The sequence below is a fragment of the Sminthopsis crassicaudata genome, chromosome 2 (assembly GCF_048593235.1).
Source record: "Sminthopsis crassicaudata isolate SCR6 chromosome 2, ASM4859323v1, whole genome shotgun sequence".
NCBI lineage: Eukaryota > Metazoa > Chordata > Mammalia > Dasyuromorphia > Dasyuridae > Sminthopsis > Sminthopsis crassicaudata.
Window position 1 is genome coordinate 209,551,099 of NC_133618.1, and position 16,694 is coordinate 209,567,792.

Sequence of the window (16,694 nt, forward strand, 5' to 3'; positions counted from 1 at the left end):
TAATTTCCAGCTACTACGAAAAGGACTGCCACAAACATTTTTACATATAAGGATCCCTTTCCCGTATTTAATATCTCTTTGGGATATAAGCCCAGTAGTAATACTGCTGGGTCAAAGGGTATGCTCAGTTTGATAACTTTTTGAGCATAGTTCCAAATTGCACTCCACAATCTTGGATCCTTTGCTACTCCACCAACAATGCATCAGTGTCCCAGTTTTCCCACATCCCCTCCAACATTCATCATTTGTCATTATCTTTTCCTGTCATCTTAGACAATCTGACATGTGTAGTGGTATCTCAAAGGTGTCTTAATTTGTGTCCTCTGATCAGTAATGATTTGGAACATCTTTTCATATAACTAGAAATAGGTAGAATTTTATCATCTGAAAATTTTGTTCATATCCTTTGACCATTTAAAAGTTGGAGAATGACTTGATTTCTTTTCCTTCCCCTTCTCCTTCCCCTTCCTCATTCCCTTCCCCTTTCCCTTCCCTTTCTTTTTTCTTCTCTTTTATTTTTACAAAAAAATTATGCTTAGGTAATTTTCCAGCATTGACAACTGCAAAACCTTTTATTTCAACTTTTCTCCTCCTTCCCCCACCCCTTCCCCCAGATGGCAGGTTAACCAATACATGTTAAATATGTGAAAGTATAAGTTAAATACAATATATGTATGCATATCCAAACAATTATTTTGCTGTACAAAAAGAATATGACTTTGAAACAGTATACAATTAGCCTGTGAAGGAAGTCAAAAATCTAGGCAGACAAAAAGAGAGGGATTGGGAATTCTATGTAGTGGTTCATAGTCAACTCCCAGAGTTATTTCGCTGGGTGTAGCTGGTTCAGTTCATTACTGCTGTCTTGGAACTGATTTGGCTCATCTCATTCTTGGAGAGGGCCTCGTCCATCAGAATTGATCATTATATAGTATTGTTGTTGAAGTATATAATGATCTCCTAGTCCTGCTCATTTCACTCAGCATCGATTCATGTAAGTCTCTCCAGGCCTTTCTGAAATCATCCTTTTGGTCATTTCTTACAGAACAATAATATTCCATAATATTCATATGCCAACGATTTATTAAGCCATTCTCCACTTGATTGATATCCATTCAGTTTCCAGTTTCTGGGCACTATAAAAAAGGCTGCCACAAACATTCTTGCACATACAGGTCCCTTTCCCTTCTTTAAAATCTCTTTGGGACATAAGCCCAGTAGTAACACTGCTGGATCAAAGGATATGCACAGCTTGAAAACTCTTTGAGCATAGTTCCAAATTGCTCTCCAGAATGGCTGAATGTATTCACAGTTCCACTAACAATGTATCAGTGTCCCAATTTTCCCACATCCCCTCCAACATTCTGCATTATCTAGCCAATCTGACAGGTGTGTAGTGGTATCTCAGAGCTGTCTTAATTTTCATTTCTCTGATTAATAATAACTTGGAGCATCTTTTCATATGGCTAGAAATAGTTTCAATTTCTTTGAGAATTGTCTGTTCATATCCTTTCACCATTTATCAATTGGAGAATGGCTTGATTTCTTATAAATTAGAGTTAATTCTCTATATATTTTGGAGATGAGGCCTTTATCAGAACCTTTAGCTATAAAAAATGTTTTCCCAGTTTATTGCTTCCCTTCTAATCCTGTCCACATTAGTTTTCTTTGTACAAAAGCTTAAAATTCTATCTTTTGCAGGAAATTTTTTTATTCCTTCTTAATCTTAGTGCTTCTCCTCCAAGATTACCTTGAATTTATCTTATTGATATCCTATTCTAATATTCATTGTTATTTAGTTGTCTTCCCCATTAGGTTGTGAGTTCCTTCAGAACAAGGATTGTTTTTTGCCTTTATTTGTGTCCTAACACTCAGCATGGTCCCTGGAACATAGTAGGCAATTAATGAATGGCTTATGTCTTGACTTTTTGACATCTCAGAAGAATTAAATAGTTAATTTTTGCTTTAAAATAATGACAAAAATATATAGCTGCTTACTGCAGTAGTGGTAAATTACTGACTATATAATTAGTAAGTAAAACTCTTTTGGCTTTATTTTTGAAATTTTAACTGGTTTTGTTCATCTTAAAATAAGAAATTCAGCTTTTTATTTCTATTTTGTAATTTTTAACTTTGTAGTAAATGGCATCTTTTATTTGAAATAGGGGACAAAGAAATTAGTATTACTTCTAAATTTACTTCTCATGAGTTCTGGTACAATTACTTTTATACTACTTTATGCTAACATCTTTCTAGTAATACGTTCATGCTTAGCAAGAATATGAAACTATACTTTTTGAAACTTGAATAGATGGATTATTCACATGTTAGAAAATCTGAAAAATAATGTAGCTTTAAAGTTTATCAAAGCCATTTTCTTTTTAATGACTTTCTGATTATGTTTGTAAATTATCTTTAGGAATTGGAAAGTAACCAAAGGAAAGTCACAAATTATATGAGCAAAATTACAAAACACTTGCGACAAAAATAAAGTCAGATTTAAATAATTGGAAAGACATTAAGTGTTCTTGGATAGGGTGAGTGAATATAATAAAGATGACAGTACTCCCTAAACTAAGCTATTTATTTAGTGCTATACCAATCAGACTCCCAAGAAACTATTTTAATGACCTAGAAAAAATAACAACGAAATTAATATGGAAGAACAAAAGGTTGAGAATTTCAAGGGAATTAATGAAAAAAAAATCAAATGAAGGTAGCCTAGCCCTACCTGATCTAAAACTATAGTATAAAGCAGCAGTCACCAAAACCATTTGGTATTGGCTAAGAAATACACTAGTTGATCAGTGGAATAGATTAGGTTCACAGGACAAAATAGTGAACAACTATAGCAACGTAGTGCTTGACAAACCCAAAAATCCCAAATTTTGGGATAAGAATTCATTATTTGACAAAAACTGCTGGGAAAACTGGAAATTAGTATGGCAGAATTTAGGCATGGACCCACACTTAACACCACATACCAAGATAAAATCAAAATGGGTCCATGAATTAGGCATAAAGAACGAGATCATAAATAAATTAGAGGAAAATAAGATAGTTTACCTCTCAGACTTGTGGAGGAGGAAGGAATTTGTGACCAAAGGAGAACTAGAGATCATTATTGATCACAAAATAGAAGATTTTGATTACATCAAATTAAAAAGCTTTTGTACAAACAAAACTAATGCAAACAAGATTAGAAGGGAAGTAATAAACTGGGAAAATATTTTTACAGTTAAAGGTTCTGATAAAGGCCTCATTTCCAAAAATATATGGAGAACTGACTCTATAAGAAAACAAACCATTCTCCAATTGATAAATGGTCAAAGGATATGAACAGACAATTTTCAGATGATGAAATTGAAACTATTGTCACTCATATGAAAGTGTTCCAAATCACTATTGATGAGAGAAATGCAAATTAAGACAACTCTGAGACACCACTGTACACCTGTCAGATTGGCTAAGATGACAGGAAAAAATAATGATGAATCTTGGAGGGGCTGTGGGAAAACTGGGACACTGATACATTGTTGGTGGAGTTGTGAAAGAATCCAACCATTCTGGAGAGCAATCTGGAATTATGCCCAAAAAGTTATCAAAATCTGCATACCCTTTGACCCAGCAGTGCTACTACTGGGCTTATATCCCAAGGAAATACTAAAGAAGGGAAAGGGACCTGTATGTGCCAAAATGTTTGTGGCAGCCCTTTTTGTAGTGGCTAGAAACTGGAAAATGAATGGATGCCCATCAATTGGAGAATGGTTGGGTAAATTATGGTATATCAATGTTATGAAATATTATTGTTCTGTAAGAAATGACCAGCAGGATGAATATAGAGAGGCTTGGAGAGACTTACATGAACTGATGCTGAGTGAAATGAGCAGAACCAGGAGATAATTATACACTTCAGCAACAATAATGTATGAGGATATATTCTGATGGAAATGGATATCTTCAACAAAAAGAAACTCTAATTCAGTTCCAATTGATCAATGATGGACAGAATCAGCTACACCCAGAGAAGTAACACTGGAAAATGAGTGTAAAATGTTTGCATTTTTGTTTTTCTTCCCAGGTTATTTTTACCTTCTCAATCCAATTCTTCCTGTGCAACAAGAAATTCGGTTCTGCACACATATATTGTATCTATGATATAATATAACACATTTAATATGTATGGGACTGCCTGCCATCTAGGGGAGGAGGTGGAGGGAAGGAGGGGAAAATTCGGAATAGAAGTGAGTGCAAGGGATACTATTGTTAAATATTACCTATGCATATGTACTGTCAAAAAAAAGTTATAATTATACAATTAATTTTAAAAAAAGGAATGGGAAGTAATATTTTTCCTGCTTAGACTTCATAGGAAAAAATCATAGATCCTAATGTAGTTTTGTTTTTTGTTTTTTGTTTTTTTTTTTTTTGCTTATTGCTGTTTTTTTGAAATTTCATTTTGAAAACTACAAGTGAGCATTGTTAGAAGATGTAAGCACTTTGGAGAGGAAAAATGGACATTGTTGCATTTAAGAAGAAAACTGCTGCAGCGCTAAATAAATTGCTTCAGAAAAGCTGAGAACTAAGTGATTTCTGGCTTAAAGATTTGCCTACGATAAATGCCTACGATACCTGAAATGCTTTATTCACAGCAGAATTTTATTTAAAAGTTTAATAATCATTTCTGTTCTTCAGAGGTCATTATTTCTTTCCATTACTGTATAATTTATTGATTAATGTAATTACATGCTGTTATTTCTGAAGAAAATAAGCACTTTTAATTATCATTTTTAACATTCACCATCTTTCTTGGTTGATTTTATTTCTTTATTTGGTGTTTTTCTAATATAACTTTGACATAATATTTTATGGTTATAAAACATTTCATACATTCTATGATTCTTAGAAAACTTTTTGAATCTTACTTGCTAAGATTTAGGTCAAACAAGTAAATGCTATGCCAAAATCCAACCTCAAGCCAAATATAAATCTAGGATTCTTTCCTCTAAATTTAAAAAAAAAATGTAATTACATTTCCTCTTCCCTACAAATTGTATGTGAATTATTATGTATGGTGGTGGTCTCTTGAATAAAGAGACTTAAGTTCAAATACCATTTCTTCAAACATTTAGCCTCCCAAGTCTGTAGTTTTTTCATCTGAAAAATGAGAGCATTGGGTTAGGTGGCTAATGAGACCTCTTTCAACCTAAAATCTGTGGTCTGTTGATGCTTTGTGCTTTTCTGGCAGATTTAATATTAAAGATTAAAATTAAAGACAATGTTATATATATTGTCCTTTAATCTACAGGCTGCTAATGACAAAAATTAAATCACTGCTGTGTTTCCTATGGGATTTAATAACACCTAATGCATATCAAAACTCCAGTGTTATTAAATACCTAGCTGTCATTTTTCTGTGGTATTAAGAGAATGTTGGGAGGGGAAAAAAACCAATTTTGTCCCACAAAATAGATTACATTTGTATGGCTATATGATTAGAAATCTTGAATTATTAGTCTTTAAGGAATTAAAATTTTGTATTATCCACAAGAGCAGTGGAAAAATGTGTGATAGTTTTTGTAGCTTATGAAACAGTTCTACATTACAGCCACAAAATTAACTTAAGAGATATAGTCAAAGAAGATGAAATGACTAGAAAAGAAGGAAGAACAAGGGATTATAGATTATTGTTCTTGAAATACCAAAGCACACACATAATAGACCTAGATGTTTAAGCAAAAGACCCCTTCATAAATTTTGTTTAACTGCCAGTTCTTTAGTTAGATGTATAAAGTACCTTTTCGATAGACTTTGTTTCTGTCTTTCATTCTTTTATGTGTATTTCAGATTGTGAATTTATCAGATCTTTGATTCAGATTCAGTTTACCGAGTAATTATTAGTATATTTGAAGTGATCTCTCTTTGACCTTGTTCTGTACAACATTTGTATCAAGATAAGTTTTAAAAATAAAAATAACATGTATGTGGTATTTTAAGGTTTGAATATTACTTTCCAAATAATACCTTAACTTTCTTCTGTTCTTTTTACCTATTGTCCCATTTCTCTCTTCTCTTTTGTGGCCAAACTTCATAAGAAGGTGGTCTAGTTTAGAGTCTTTCAGTTTCCTCTCTCTTCTTAAAATTCAGCTTCTATTATCATTCTATCAAAACTGTTTTCCCCAGAGTTACTTATGATCTCTTAATTGTGAAATCCAGTAGCATTTTCCCAATCTCCATCTTTGCTGCTTACAATGAAGTTTTTAACTGAGTGAGAATAGTGGTAATATATCTGTGTATCACAAATAATTATTGTTTTAAATATGACACATTTTTTATTGTATATGTCTAATCTATATCAGATTGTTTGCTGTCTTGGGGAGAAGCCAAGGTAAGGGAGAGAGAAAAAAATTAGAACTAAAAATTTCACATAAATTATTGTTAGATGCTATTTTTACATGTAGTTGGAAAAATAAAATATTATTGAAATTTTAAAAAAATTCTGAAACTGGAACGGTATGAAATGTAAGACACTAAAATTATGTTGTGCCTTCTATTGCATTTTAATGGTTCAGAAGGCACTTCAGTCTGCTCATTGTGAGAAGTATTATTTTTTTTTTTACGTGTTTTACATACAAGGAATCAAAAAATTATTTTACATTTTCATTTTTAGATAATACATAGAAAGCTTAGCATGCATATATACGTATATATTTTTTCCCCTGAGGCAATTGGGGTTAAGTGATTTGCCCAGGGTTACAAAGCTAGGGAGTGTTAAGTGTCTGAGGCCAGATTTGAACTTAAGTCTTACTGATTTCAGGGCTGCTGCTGTCTCCACTGTGCTACCTAGTTGCCCCTTAAAATGTTTTTTAAAAGCCTATTCTAATGCTACAAATGTTGCAGTATAGGAGATTTTTTAGTACCTTGACAGATTTTTCAATCAAACTGAAGAAACTGAATATATAAAACTAATGTATTTATCTACTTATTTGATATCATCTGCTTTTCCCACAGGTCTTGGTGTCTGTCCAGTCCCTTATATTAGTTGCTGAGCCATATTTTAATGAACCAGGATATGAACGCTCTCGAGGCACTCCCAGTGGCACACAGAGTTCCCGTGAATATGATGGAAATATAAGACAAGCAACAGTTAAATGGGCAATGCTTGAACAAATCAGAAATCCTTCACCGTGTTTTAAAGAGGTAGGTTCTAGACATATTAAAGAAATTCCTTGATCTCTTATGGTTGATGCTCATTGAAGATGGATTCAATTCTAATATTTATTAATTGCCTATGCTATGTGGAATTTATTGTGTTTGTGATTGACAGCTAGGTTCTCTCCTGAGAAGGAAGGAAAAGGAGAGAAGGGATTATCTAAGAAATTGGAAGAAAAGATTTAGAATAACGATTTTGCAGAGTGATATTAAGGTAGGGGGAAAAGAAAAAATTGTACAGTAATGAAAGTTCCGTTAAGGATAGATAAAGATAACTTTGTAGATGAATCCAATTGGCTTGCTAGAATTTCTCCAGTAGTTTTTGACAGTGTGTAAGTTGAGGCATAAGTAATGACTCGAGGATAAAGTTAATACCCTTTACAGAAATAAGTAAGTCTTGACCTTGAGTAGGTTTCATTTGAATTCATTTTATTGAATTAGAGAGTGGATCATTTTTTCAGTGTTAGGCATCTGGTGATTAATGTTCAGTAGGAAGATTAAGTCTACATGTTTAAATTTGGGGATCTATGTAGAAAAAAATCGTTGAAGCCATCAGCCTTGAAAAGATCAAAATAAGAAAGAGTTATGGAGAGAGAAAGAGACCTGGGGCAAGACTCATTCTTAAGGGACAAAAAATGGCTGACAAGTCATTAAAGGAAATGCCATTAACTAGCCTCATTAGATAACTAGGAGAAAGGCAGTCATCACAGATTTCAAAAGAATATCAACTAGCAATTATAGTAACAGTTTCAACATTATGATCATAGCTAGCATTTACTTTAACATTTGCAAAGCAATTTATAAATATTTTCTCATCACATTATCCCTGTGAAATAGTTATTATTTTCTGTGCAAACTGAGACTGAAGGAGGTTTCAGAGACGGAAAAGTTTCTGATGGTCATATAGCTAAGTGAGTTTGCAAAGCTGCAGAGATGAAATAGGATAAAGTCTAAAAGAAGGCAATTGGACTTAAGAACTCCTTGGTAACCTTTTGAAGAGAGTAGTATTGAGTGAAAAGTCACAAGACTTTTTCTTCAATAAGCATTTATTAAACTTGTGGTATATTCTGGTCTCTAGGGATATATAGACAGAAATTAATCATTCCTGATATTCAGAGAGTTTATATTCTATATAGATAGATAACATATGTGCAGACTTATCTGTCACACATAACTTATTCATACATACATGTATATATAGAATACATACAAAGTAAATATATAGGCATTTTGATTAGGAGACATTAACAGCTTCAGGCACAAAGAAAACTTGATGTAGAAGATGGTACTTGAGATTTCAGCTTTAGAGGAAAGCATAAGTTTTGACAGTCTCTGTTAAGGAAAGACATTCTGGGAATGAGGGATCCAGTGAAAAGACACCAAATTTATCTTACTTGCAAAGAGGAATGGTAGGAAATAAGGTTTGAAATGTAGTTTGGAACCACCTTGTGAAGGGCTTGAAATGTCAAACAAATTTGCATTTCAATTTTAGAACTTCTAGGGAACCTTTAGATTTTTTCGAACAGGAGTATAAACATCCTACCTGTGCTTGGGCTATTTTAGCATCTATATGGAGGATGGATTGAAGAGCGGAGAGACTATTTTAGAGGCTATTTCATAGTCCAGGCAAGAGGTGATGATGCAATGGTAGTTATTTGGTGAAAAACACAGGGACAGACATGAAAGGCATTTGAAGAAAAAATTGAAAAGTCTTGCCAATTAAGGGTAGAAGTTAATGGGGGCTGTGGTTGTATAAGCAAAGATACTTTTTCTATACGGTTGGCAGTAAAAGGGAACAGACATAAAAGGTAGTAAATTGAAAGGATGATTTACTTCAAAGGTTAAGGATGGAGATCATATCTTTAAATTGGAAGCAAAGAGCTATCAGAAGGAAATAAGTTGAAAGGGGGAGGAATGATTCATGAGGCAAGATCAGGATACCGAATTGGCTGCAATTAGAGAAGAGTCAATCACTTCTTCAGAGTTTAGAAAAAAGAAGGTTGACAGGGCAAAATAGGTACCTTTTTTGTGAAGTGTGGAGCAAGATTTAGGAAATTGAACAAAATGGTTTCAGTTTTCTCAAGACAGTGAGTTAAAGCTATCTGCTTGAAGAATGGGGATAATGATATTGTAAAGGAGTGACAACAGATTCAAATAGAAACCAAGTCCACTAAACCATACATAAGATTTCCTGAGGACCAATTATTGTTTTAGAAAAACACATATTAACATTATCTATGTTCTCTTGTGCTTTTATTTTTATAACCAGCACTTAATCATAGTGCCTGACATCATGTAGGCATTAAATATATATTCATTGATTGGTATTTAGGTTTTTAAAATATTTCCCAATTACATTTCAGTCTGATAAAGGTCACATTGTGGAGCTGCCTTCTGAGCATATGTTTGACACCTCCTGCATAGAATGTTTAAAGAGAAGAAAAATTATAGAAATAACCACTTTGTTAGGTGGTGTTTTAGCTGTATTTCAAGCAAGTTTTATGAGAAAAGGAGGAAGAAATGTTATAAAGGAAAGCCAGTTTAAACACATGGAAATGGACAATATAATTACAGTGTATGAGGAACATATAGAAAGCCAGAGTGTAAAAGAAGCAGTAATGTACAGGCAGACTAGAAAGAGATATTGGGGCAAGTTATGAAGGACTTTGAAAGCTATTTAGAAAAATTTCTATTTGAATCTTAATGCATTAAGGAGCCACCATTCATTAGAAAGTGACACGACCGTGTCTTTCCTTTAAGGGAAATTGCTTGACAGCTGAATGAATGATGGAAATTGGAAAAGACAATTAAGTGATCATTACAATCAGTCATCCATGGAAGAGGGGATGAGGGTCTGAACTAAGATACATAGTTGTTGTGAAGCAAGAAGAGATCAGATAAGAGACATGTTATAGAAATGATCAGATTTAGCAAATGATTGGATGAGTGTAATGAGGAAGACTAAGCAGTCAAAAGTAATGTCAAGTTTTTGAACCTGGAAGACTAAAAAGTGATGGTGGTGTCAACAGAAATAGGGAACTTATAAGTTCTGCTTTGAGTATATGAAATGTTTAACATGTAGTTTGTGATGGAGGATCCTAAAACTCCGGGTATAGAAATTTGAGATCTATCATAAGGAAACACTTAAAATCTATAGGAATTAATTAAAATTACTAAATGAGAAAATGCAGAAAGAAAAAAGAGTTTAGGAATGACAAAACCTTGGTAATACCCAGAATCAGGGACTTTGGTATGAGTGATGCAACAGCAAATGAGACTATGAAGGGACCAGTCAGAAGAACCAAGGAGTAGAGAACCATGAAAATCCAGTGAGGAGACAGTGATTTACAATAATATAACAGAAAGTTTAAGGATGAACATTGAGAAAAGGTTTCCAAATTTGGTAATTGAGCTCACCATCTTCTATGGTGGCAAGCTAGGTGATACAGTAAATAGAGTAAAATAGAGGTCCTTTTGGAGATAGTCTGGCTGAGTTCAGGTTTTTTCTCAGACACTTACTAAATGTGTGACCCTAGGCGAGTCACCTAATTCCAATTGCGAAAGAATTCATTGGCAGCTTTGGAGAGAGTAGTTTTATTTGAGGGAAATTTCAGAACGTTAAGGAATAAGTATTAGGAGTGGAAGTCGAAACAATTAGTAACTTCACTAAGAAAAGAAAAAAAGAGGTATTGCAGCCTCCTTTTGGAATAGAGAATTTCAGAGGGTCTGTAGAAAGATAGCAAGAATTTTATGAACAAAATTTGATGGAGAAAATTAGCTAGTGAGAGGCTCTCAAGAATGAAATTTTGGGGCAGCTAGATGGTGTAGTGGATAGAGCACCAGCACTTTAGTCAGGAGGACCTGAGTTCAAATATGGTTTCAGACACTTAACACTTCATAGTTGTGTGACCCTGGGCAAGTCACTTAATCCCAATTGCCTCAGCAAAAAGAAAAAGAAAGAAAGAAAGAAATGTTGTTTGTTCTGCATATTTCTAAAAGACATATCTACCACAAAAGGTGGAAATTGCAGAGAGATTTATATACTTAATGTCAAGAAAATAATCTTAATGATTCCAAAAGAAAGATGACGTGTCCCAAGAGATTGTTGGTTTTTCCTTATTGGAATCTTCAAGCAGAGAGAGGCAGCATTAATATCTGTCAGGTAGTAAGAACTTTATTTCAGGTATGAACTAGTTTAATGCCATCTGATGTCGCTTCCACTATGATATTTTATGACTCTTTTAATGTTGTATAATATGCTTGAGAATAATTATGTATGTTTACAGGTGAGAGCTTTAATAATATATCTTTGGCCTCATAGTTTGGAGAAATACACAGTAGAGATCTTTTTTCCCCTTTTAGTTTGATTAGCAAAAGTGATTTCATGAGCCATACTACATCCTTTTGTTATCTAAGAGCAAGTAAAACCAGAACTGGAGCTAATAGGGGGAGAAAAAAAGAGATTTGGAGTGAGGCTGGGCAGGAGAGTAAGGTCAGAAGAGAGAAGGCTTAGAAAGGATGAAATGTCAGCATCAGGAATTGAATGGTATTTATGGGTCATTGCTTGTTGTTCCTGTGTGCTATGGGCAGATAGGCTGAAGTTGACCTTCATACAAAACTATCTCAACATTTGCTAAAAGAATAGAATAGAGTGTTGCTAATTTTCTTACTTAAAGTTCATTTCTTTTCTAGCTTCTGTTTTGAAGATGTGGTAATGATGGAGTGAAAGAACTGAATCAGAAAAATAGTAAAGGAAAGAAAGAGAAAGGACCATATGGATCCAAATACACAATGTAGTTTTACTTTCATTGTGAGCTTTCAATAAGTTTTTTAATTTTATTCTTTATGTATGTATGCTTTTTTCGTTTAAAATATATCATATTGAGTCTTTTCAGTTATATTCAAACTGATGAGATTTAGATTTGGGGTACCCAAATGAAATTAGGGTTTCTGGTGGTCAGGGAGTTTGGCGCAAGGGTAGAGAGTTAAATGATGTCTAGTGTCTGTGCAAGCAGTTCTCTGTAAAGGAATTTACAGACCAGAAAACCTAGATTGATAAAAGAGGTTTATTATGGGAATTGGAAGTAAAGTTAAAATCTAGTTAAGGAAATAGGTGAAGGTAGAGATAAGGACACTGGAAGCAGCATTCCAGTGGGCAGAGAGACCCTTGGCGTGCCAGGCATAGGGCTGGCATGTTTGGAACCTCTGCAAAGAGAGGGTTTTAGTTTAGCTCTTTAATAATAGGGGGTTTTGGCTATAAGCTGAAGGGAGTCCCATGTTGGCTCCTAACTGGGTTTCAGCTAGGGTTAGAATTTGAATTTAATTCAATGGGTTTTGGGACCCGACCCAGATAACAAAGATGAAACTGTGCTTGGAGTGGAGTCCCCTGAGGCAGAATTGAAGGTTTTGTCTTTTAAGGATTTTTCAGCGTTTTGGGGTTCTCTCTTCATTACCAATACACTGTTACAATTTAGTTTAACAAACATTAAGAAACTTAATTATCTTCAAGATATTGCATGTACTATGCATCAGGCATATTTTTGAAAAACAGCCATAGAATGATAGACCCAAAGCTAAAAAGAAAACTTTAATGCTGTATTCTCCAGTCTTCTCATTTGAAAGCGAAGGAAATTGAAGCCCAAAGAAGTTAAAATACTTTCTTATGGTCACATAGCTAGTGATTAACATTGTCTAGATCAAGTGATAGTTCTCCTATTTAAAGTCCATTATTTTCTTACTTACCCATGATGATCTTGTAAAAGTACTCCACTCTGTATAGGCATTGGAAGATTCCACTTGAGGATTTATGGAAAGAAATAGAATTACACAAAATGAGGAGGTAGGGATTAGTAGTGATTTGCACCATTAGAATGAGTACCTTGATAGACTAGAGATTTTTTTGTGTGATGTGCTATGAATTGTGTCTATAATAAAAGCAAATGAAATTTAACAGATGATCTAAGGAGTTATTTTACAAAAAATGCACTTGGCTTTAATTCATTACTTATGAGCCATTCTCTCAGATTTTCACAGCTCCTTTTATGTCTTTTAATTTACTGTCAGTATTATAGATGGTGGTAGTTGCAATATGCATGACCTCTAAAGAAATTCCTGAACTCTGAAAGTTAATATTCTAGGTCAACAAACAGTTACACTAAAAGGCCATCATAAATAATGGAAAATTAAGGAAGGCACCCCAAAGAAATGAGAACCTGAGATGAATCTTGAAGATAAGGTATGAGGGTGAGAAAAATATATTTCTGAATGAGAGAAAGCCTGTGCATATACATAGAAAGAGGAAATGGAATGCCAAATACAGGAATATAAACCAGTTTTTCTGGAACATAATCCATGAATGTAATATAAAATGTCTGAAAAATAAGTTGGAGCTAAGACTTTCAATGCTAAGCCTAATGGATTTTTATTTTATCATGGAAGGAGTTGGAGCCACTCTTTAAGAATTTTGTGTAGTGGGAGTGACATGATCAGAGAGGCCTGTGTCCTAAAAAATTGAATTTTTTATATGGAGGATGGAGTAGAGAAGGAGAGAGACTACAGTCAGTAAGACAAATTTGGAGCTTGTTATGATTTTCCATGGTAATGAGAGTGTGAACAGAGAGACTTGCTAATGAGAGAGATATTGTTGAGATAGAATTCATAGGACTTAACAACTCTTAGCTTTTGAGAAGAAGTAAGGACATGCTTGATTGCCTCCAATATTGTAAACTTTTTGAATGTAGTGATAGTCTCAACAGAAATAGAAAAGTCTGGAGAAGGACAATTTAGGAAGCAAGATAATAAATTCTCTTTTAGAGAATTTATTTTGAAAAGCTGATGGGACATCAATTTGGGTTTTGAATTTTTCCTGGGAATTTTAACACTTTTGACTAATCACCATCTAACTATATTCCTAAATGTTGATGAGACATCTTCCTTTAAATGTCCAGTGGGTGGTTGGCAGCAATCAGCAATAACATTCTAGGAATTATGGATGATTGTGATTGTTTGGGAGTCATTTCCATAGAGAGATTAATTTAACTAGTAATTGCTAGTGAGTTAATCATGAAAAAAATCAAATGATACTGCAAAGAAACTACTAGACAAAAAAGAAAAAACAAAAGTAGTGCAATAGAAAGGCCCCTCCCCCCAAAAAGTGATACTATACAGAGAAATTTCAAGATGAAATTTTATTGATGTCTAATCAAAATGGCAAAATGAAAGGAGCAGAGAACTTCACTTCCCATATATGTATTCCAGAAAATATAAAACACAACACTAGATCAAATAATGAAGTAGAGAAATTACAATTAAGTATTTCTGCCTAAGTGGGTAAAAGGGAATAACCAGAAGCTTACCAGAATATTAAAGCAGGGAATCCATCTTGCCAAAACTCATCCTGTTCCTACATCCTCAGTTTACTCCAGCTAAGAGACCCCAATTGAATTAGGCATCCTCAGAATGGTGATAGGAACCAACAGTGCTCCTTGTCAAAGAGCACCAATTAGTCTTCACACCCTAGGGGCCTTGAAAGTTTTAATAAGCTGGCATGAACCACCTCTCATGACCTCAAAGATTCTAATGTACTATACCATGAGATTAGAGTTAAGCCTCGGCCCGGCACAGCAAATAGCAAGAGACAGAAACCATGGCAGAACTTAAAACAGTACAGATTAGGACTATACAAGAGACTACCATACACCATCCAAGTGTGCAGGACCAGTTAGAAATTGGCCCTGATGTATGAACTAACTGAAGGTACCAATGATAAAGAATTCTTATTGCTGTAGGGATGTACAGAAAATTAACCTGGAATTCAGTAAATAATTTCAGAGACACTTTGGATACAACCTTGCATTCAGGTATAGTTTAGCAATAAGGCCTATTAGAGTTACTTAAGATACAGAATAAGAGATTTTAAAAGGATATTTTACATAAAATAAGCTCTGTAGGGAAAGAATAGAAAAAATAAACAGCTTTTTAATTCAGGAAATATACAAAATCATAACCCAAGTAACTGACTCCCTGAAGACTGAAATTAATGAAACAAATCATTGAAACAAAATCATGTGGAAAAAATGCTGAGTTGAAATTGAAAAATTGAAAAAAATCAAAGAAAATATAAGCTTCCTTCTTTTGAAAAGAATTGGTCTAGAAAAGAGGTCATAGAGAAATAATCTTAAAATCTTTTGATTCCCTGAAAAATACAATCAAAAAAGGGGCCTCAGTAGCATATTCTAAGAAGTCAAAATTGAAAGCTCCCTAGACCTGTTAGTTTCAGAGGACAGAGTGAAAATAGACTCTTTCAGTCCTCTCTTAAAAGCTTAGAATAATGTTTCAGAAGGCAAAAAAATAAAACCTAACAACTAAGAATAACTTAGGAAAAGAAAGTGTAATAAAATCATATTAATTGTGTAATTGTTTTGAGCACAATGTTATTATTATTATTATTTTTATTTTATTTTTTTTTTTTTTTGCTTTCTTGTAAAGAGGGCAAAGGGAGTAAGGAAAGTAATGTGAGAGGATGAGGTGAAGAAAACTACTCAGCTAACAATTATAAGCATGAATGAAACCAAAATGTTTAGCAGAATGGATTGGAAAACAGAATATTGTTTGAAAGAAACATACTTGAAAGTAAGAAACTATAAAGAGATGAAGAGCTAAAACAAAATTTATTTTGCTTTAGATGAACTCAGAAAAGCAGGGATAGTAATCGTGATCTCAGGGAAGACAACACTAAAGATCAACATGATTAAAAGAGATGAATAGGTAAACTACATTATGATTAAATATACCATAGACAATATCAGTATTTAATACATATGTACCAGATGGTGTAGCAGTTATATACTTAAAAATAATTATTTCAGGAAATTGTAGAAATTTAGATAGTGAAACTATAGTAGTTTAATTATGGACCTCATTGTACTCCCTTCAGACAATTGCAAGAAAAAAGAAAAGAGATTAAAAATTTGAGACTAAATAATATTGAAGAATAGGTAGGTAAGAGGACAAATAAAAAATAATAGATGATTTCTTCAAATAAAATGAATATAAATGAAACAAGATGTCAGAACTTCAGTGATTCAGCTAAATCAGCCATTAAGAGAAAATTGATGTCATTAACATTTCATTGGCTAAAAAGAAATGATAGATAAATGAACTAAGCATAGCTAAACAAATTACAAAAACTACAAACCCAGTATAAACATCTGAAAAGATATTTTGAAAATCAAAGCGAGTAAATGCAAAAAGCAGCAGTGGTAAATGTTGTAAATTGGTAAATAAAACTAGAAACTGGAAAAAAAAACTCACTAATAAACAGTTAACCCAACTTAAAAAAAAAAAAAAAAAAGGAAAACCTAAATTATCTGTAACAGCTTTACACAATGATTAAATAAAGGAAATTTTCAGAAATTATGCTGCTTAAACATAAACTAACAAAATGGAAAGTTTAGATGGAATGGTTGAGTACTTTTAAAAAT

The 16,694-nt window shown here is 33.4% G+C and overlaps 1 protein-coding gene across 8 annotated transcripts in view; it reads left to right on the top strand.

Moving 5' to 3' along the window:
• Positions 1–16,694, top strand: part of BIRC6 (baculoviral IAP repeat containing 6) — a 297,131-nt gene that overhangs the window by 273,426 nt on the left and 7,011 nt on the right. For all 8 annotated transcript variants that reach the window (XM_074288148.1, XM_074288151.1, XM_074288146.1 and 5 more), the window contains one exon: positions 7,012–7,200. In XM_074288148.1, the coding sequence (XP_074144249.1) occupies positions 7,012–7,200 (189 nt within the window). The remainder of the gene's footprint in view (positions 1–7,011; positions 7,201–16,694) is intronic.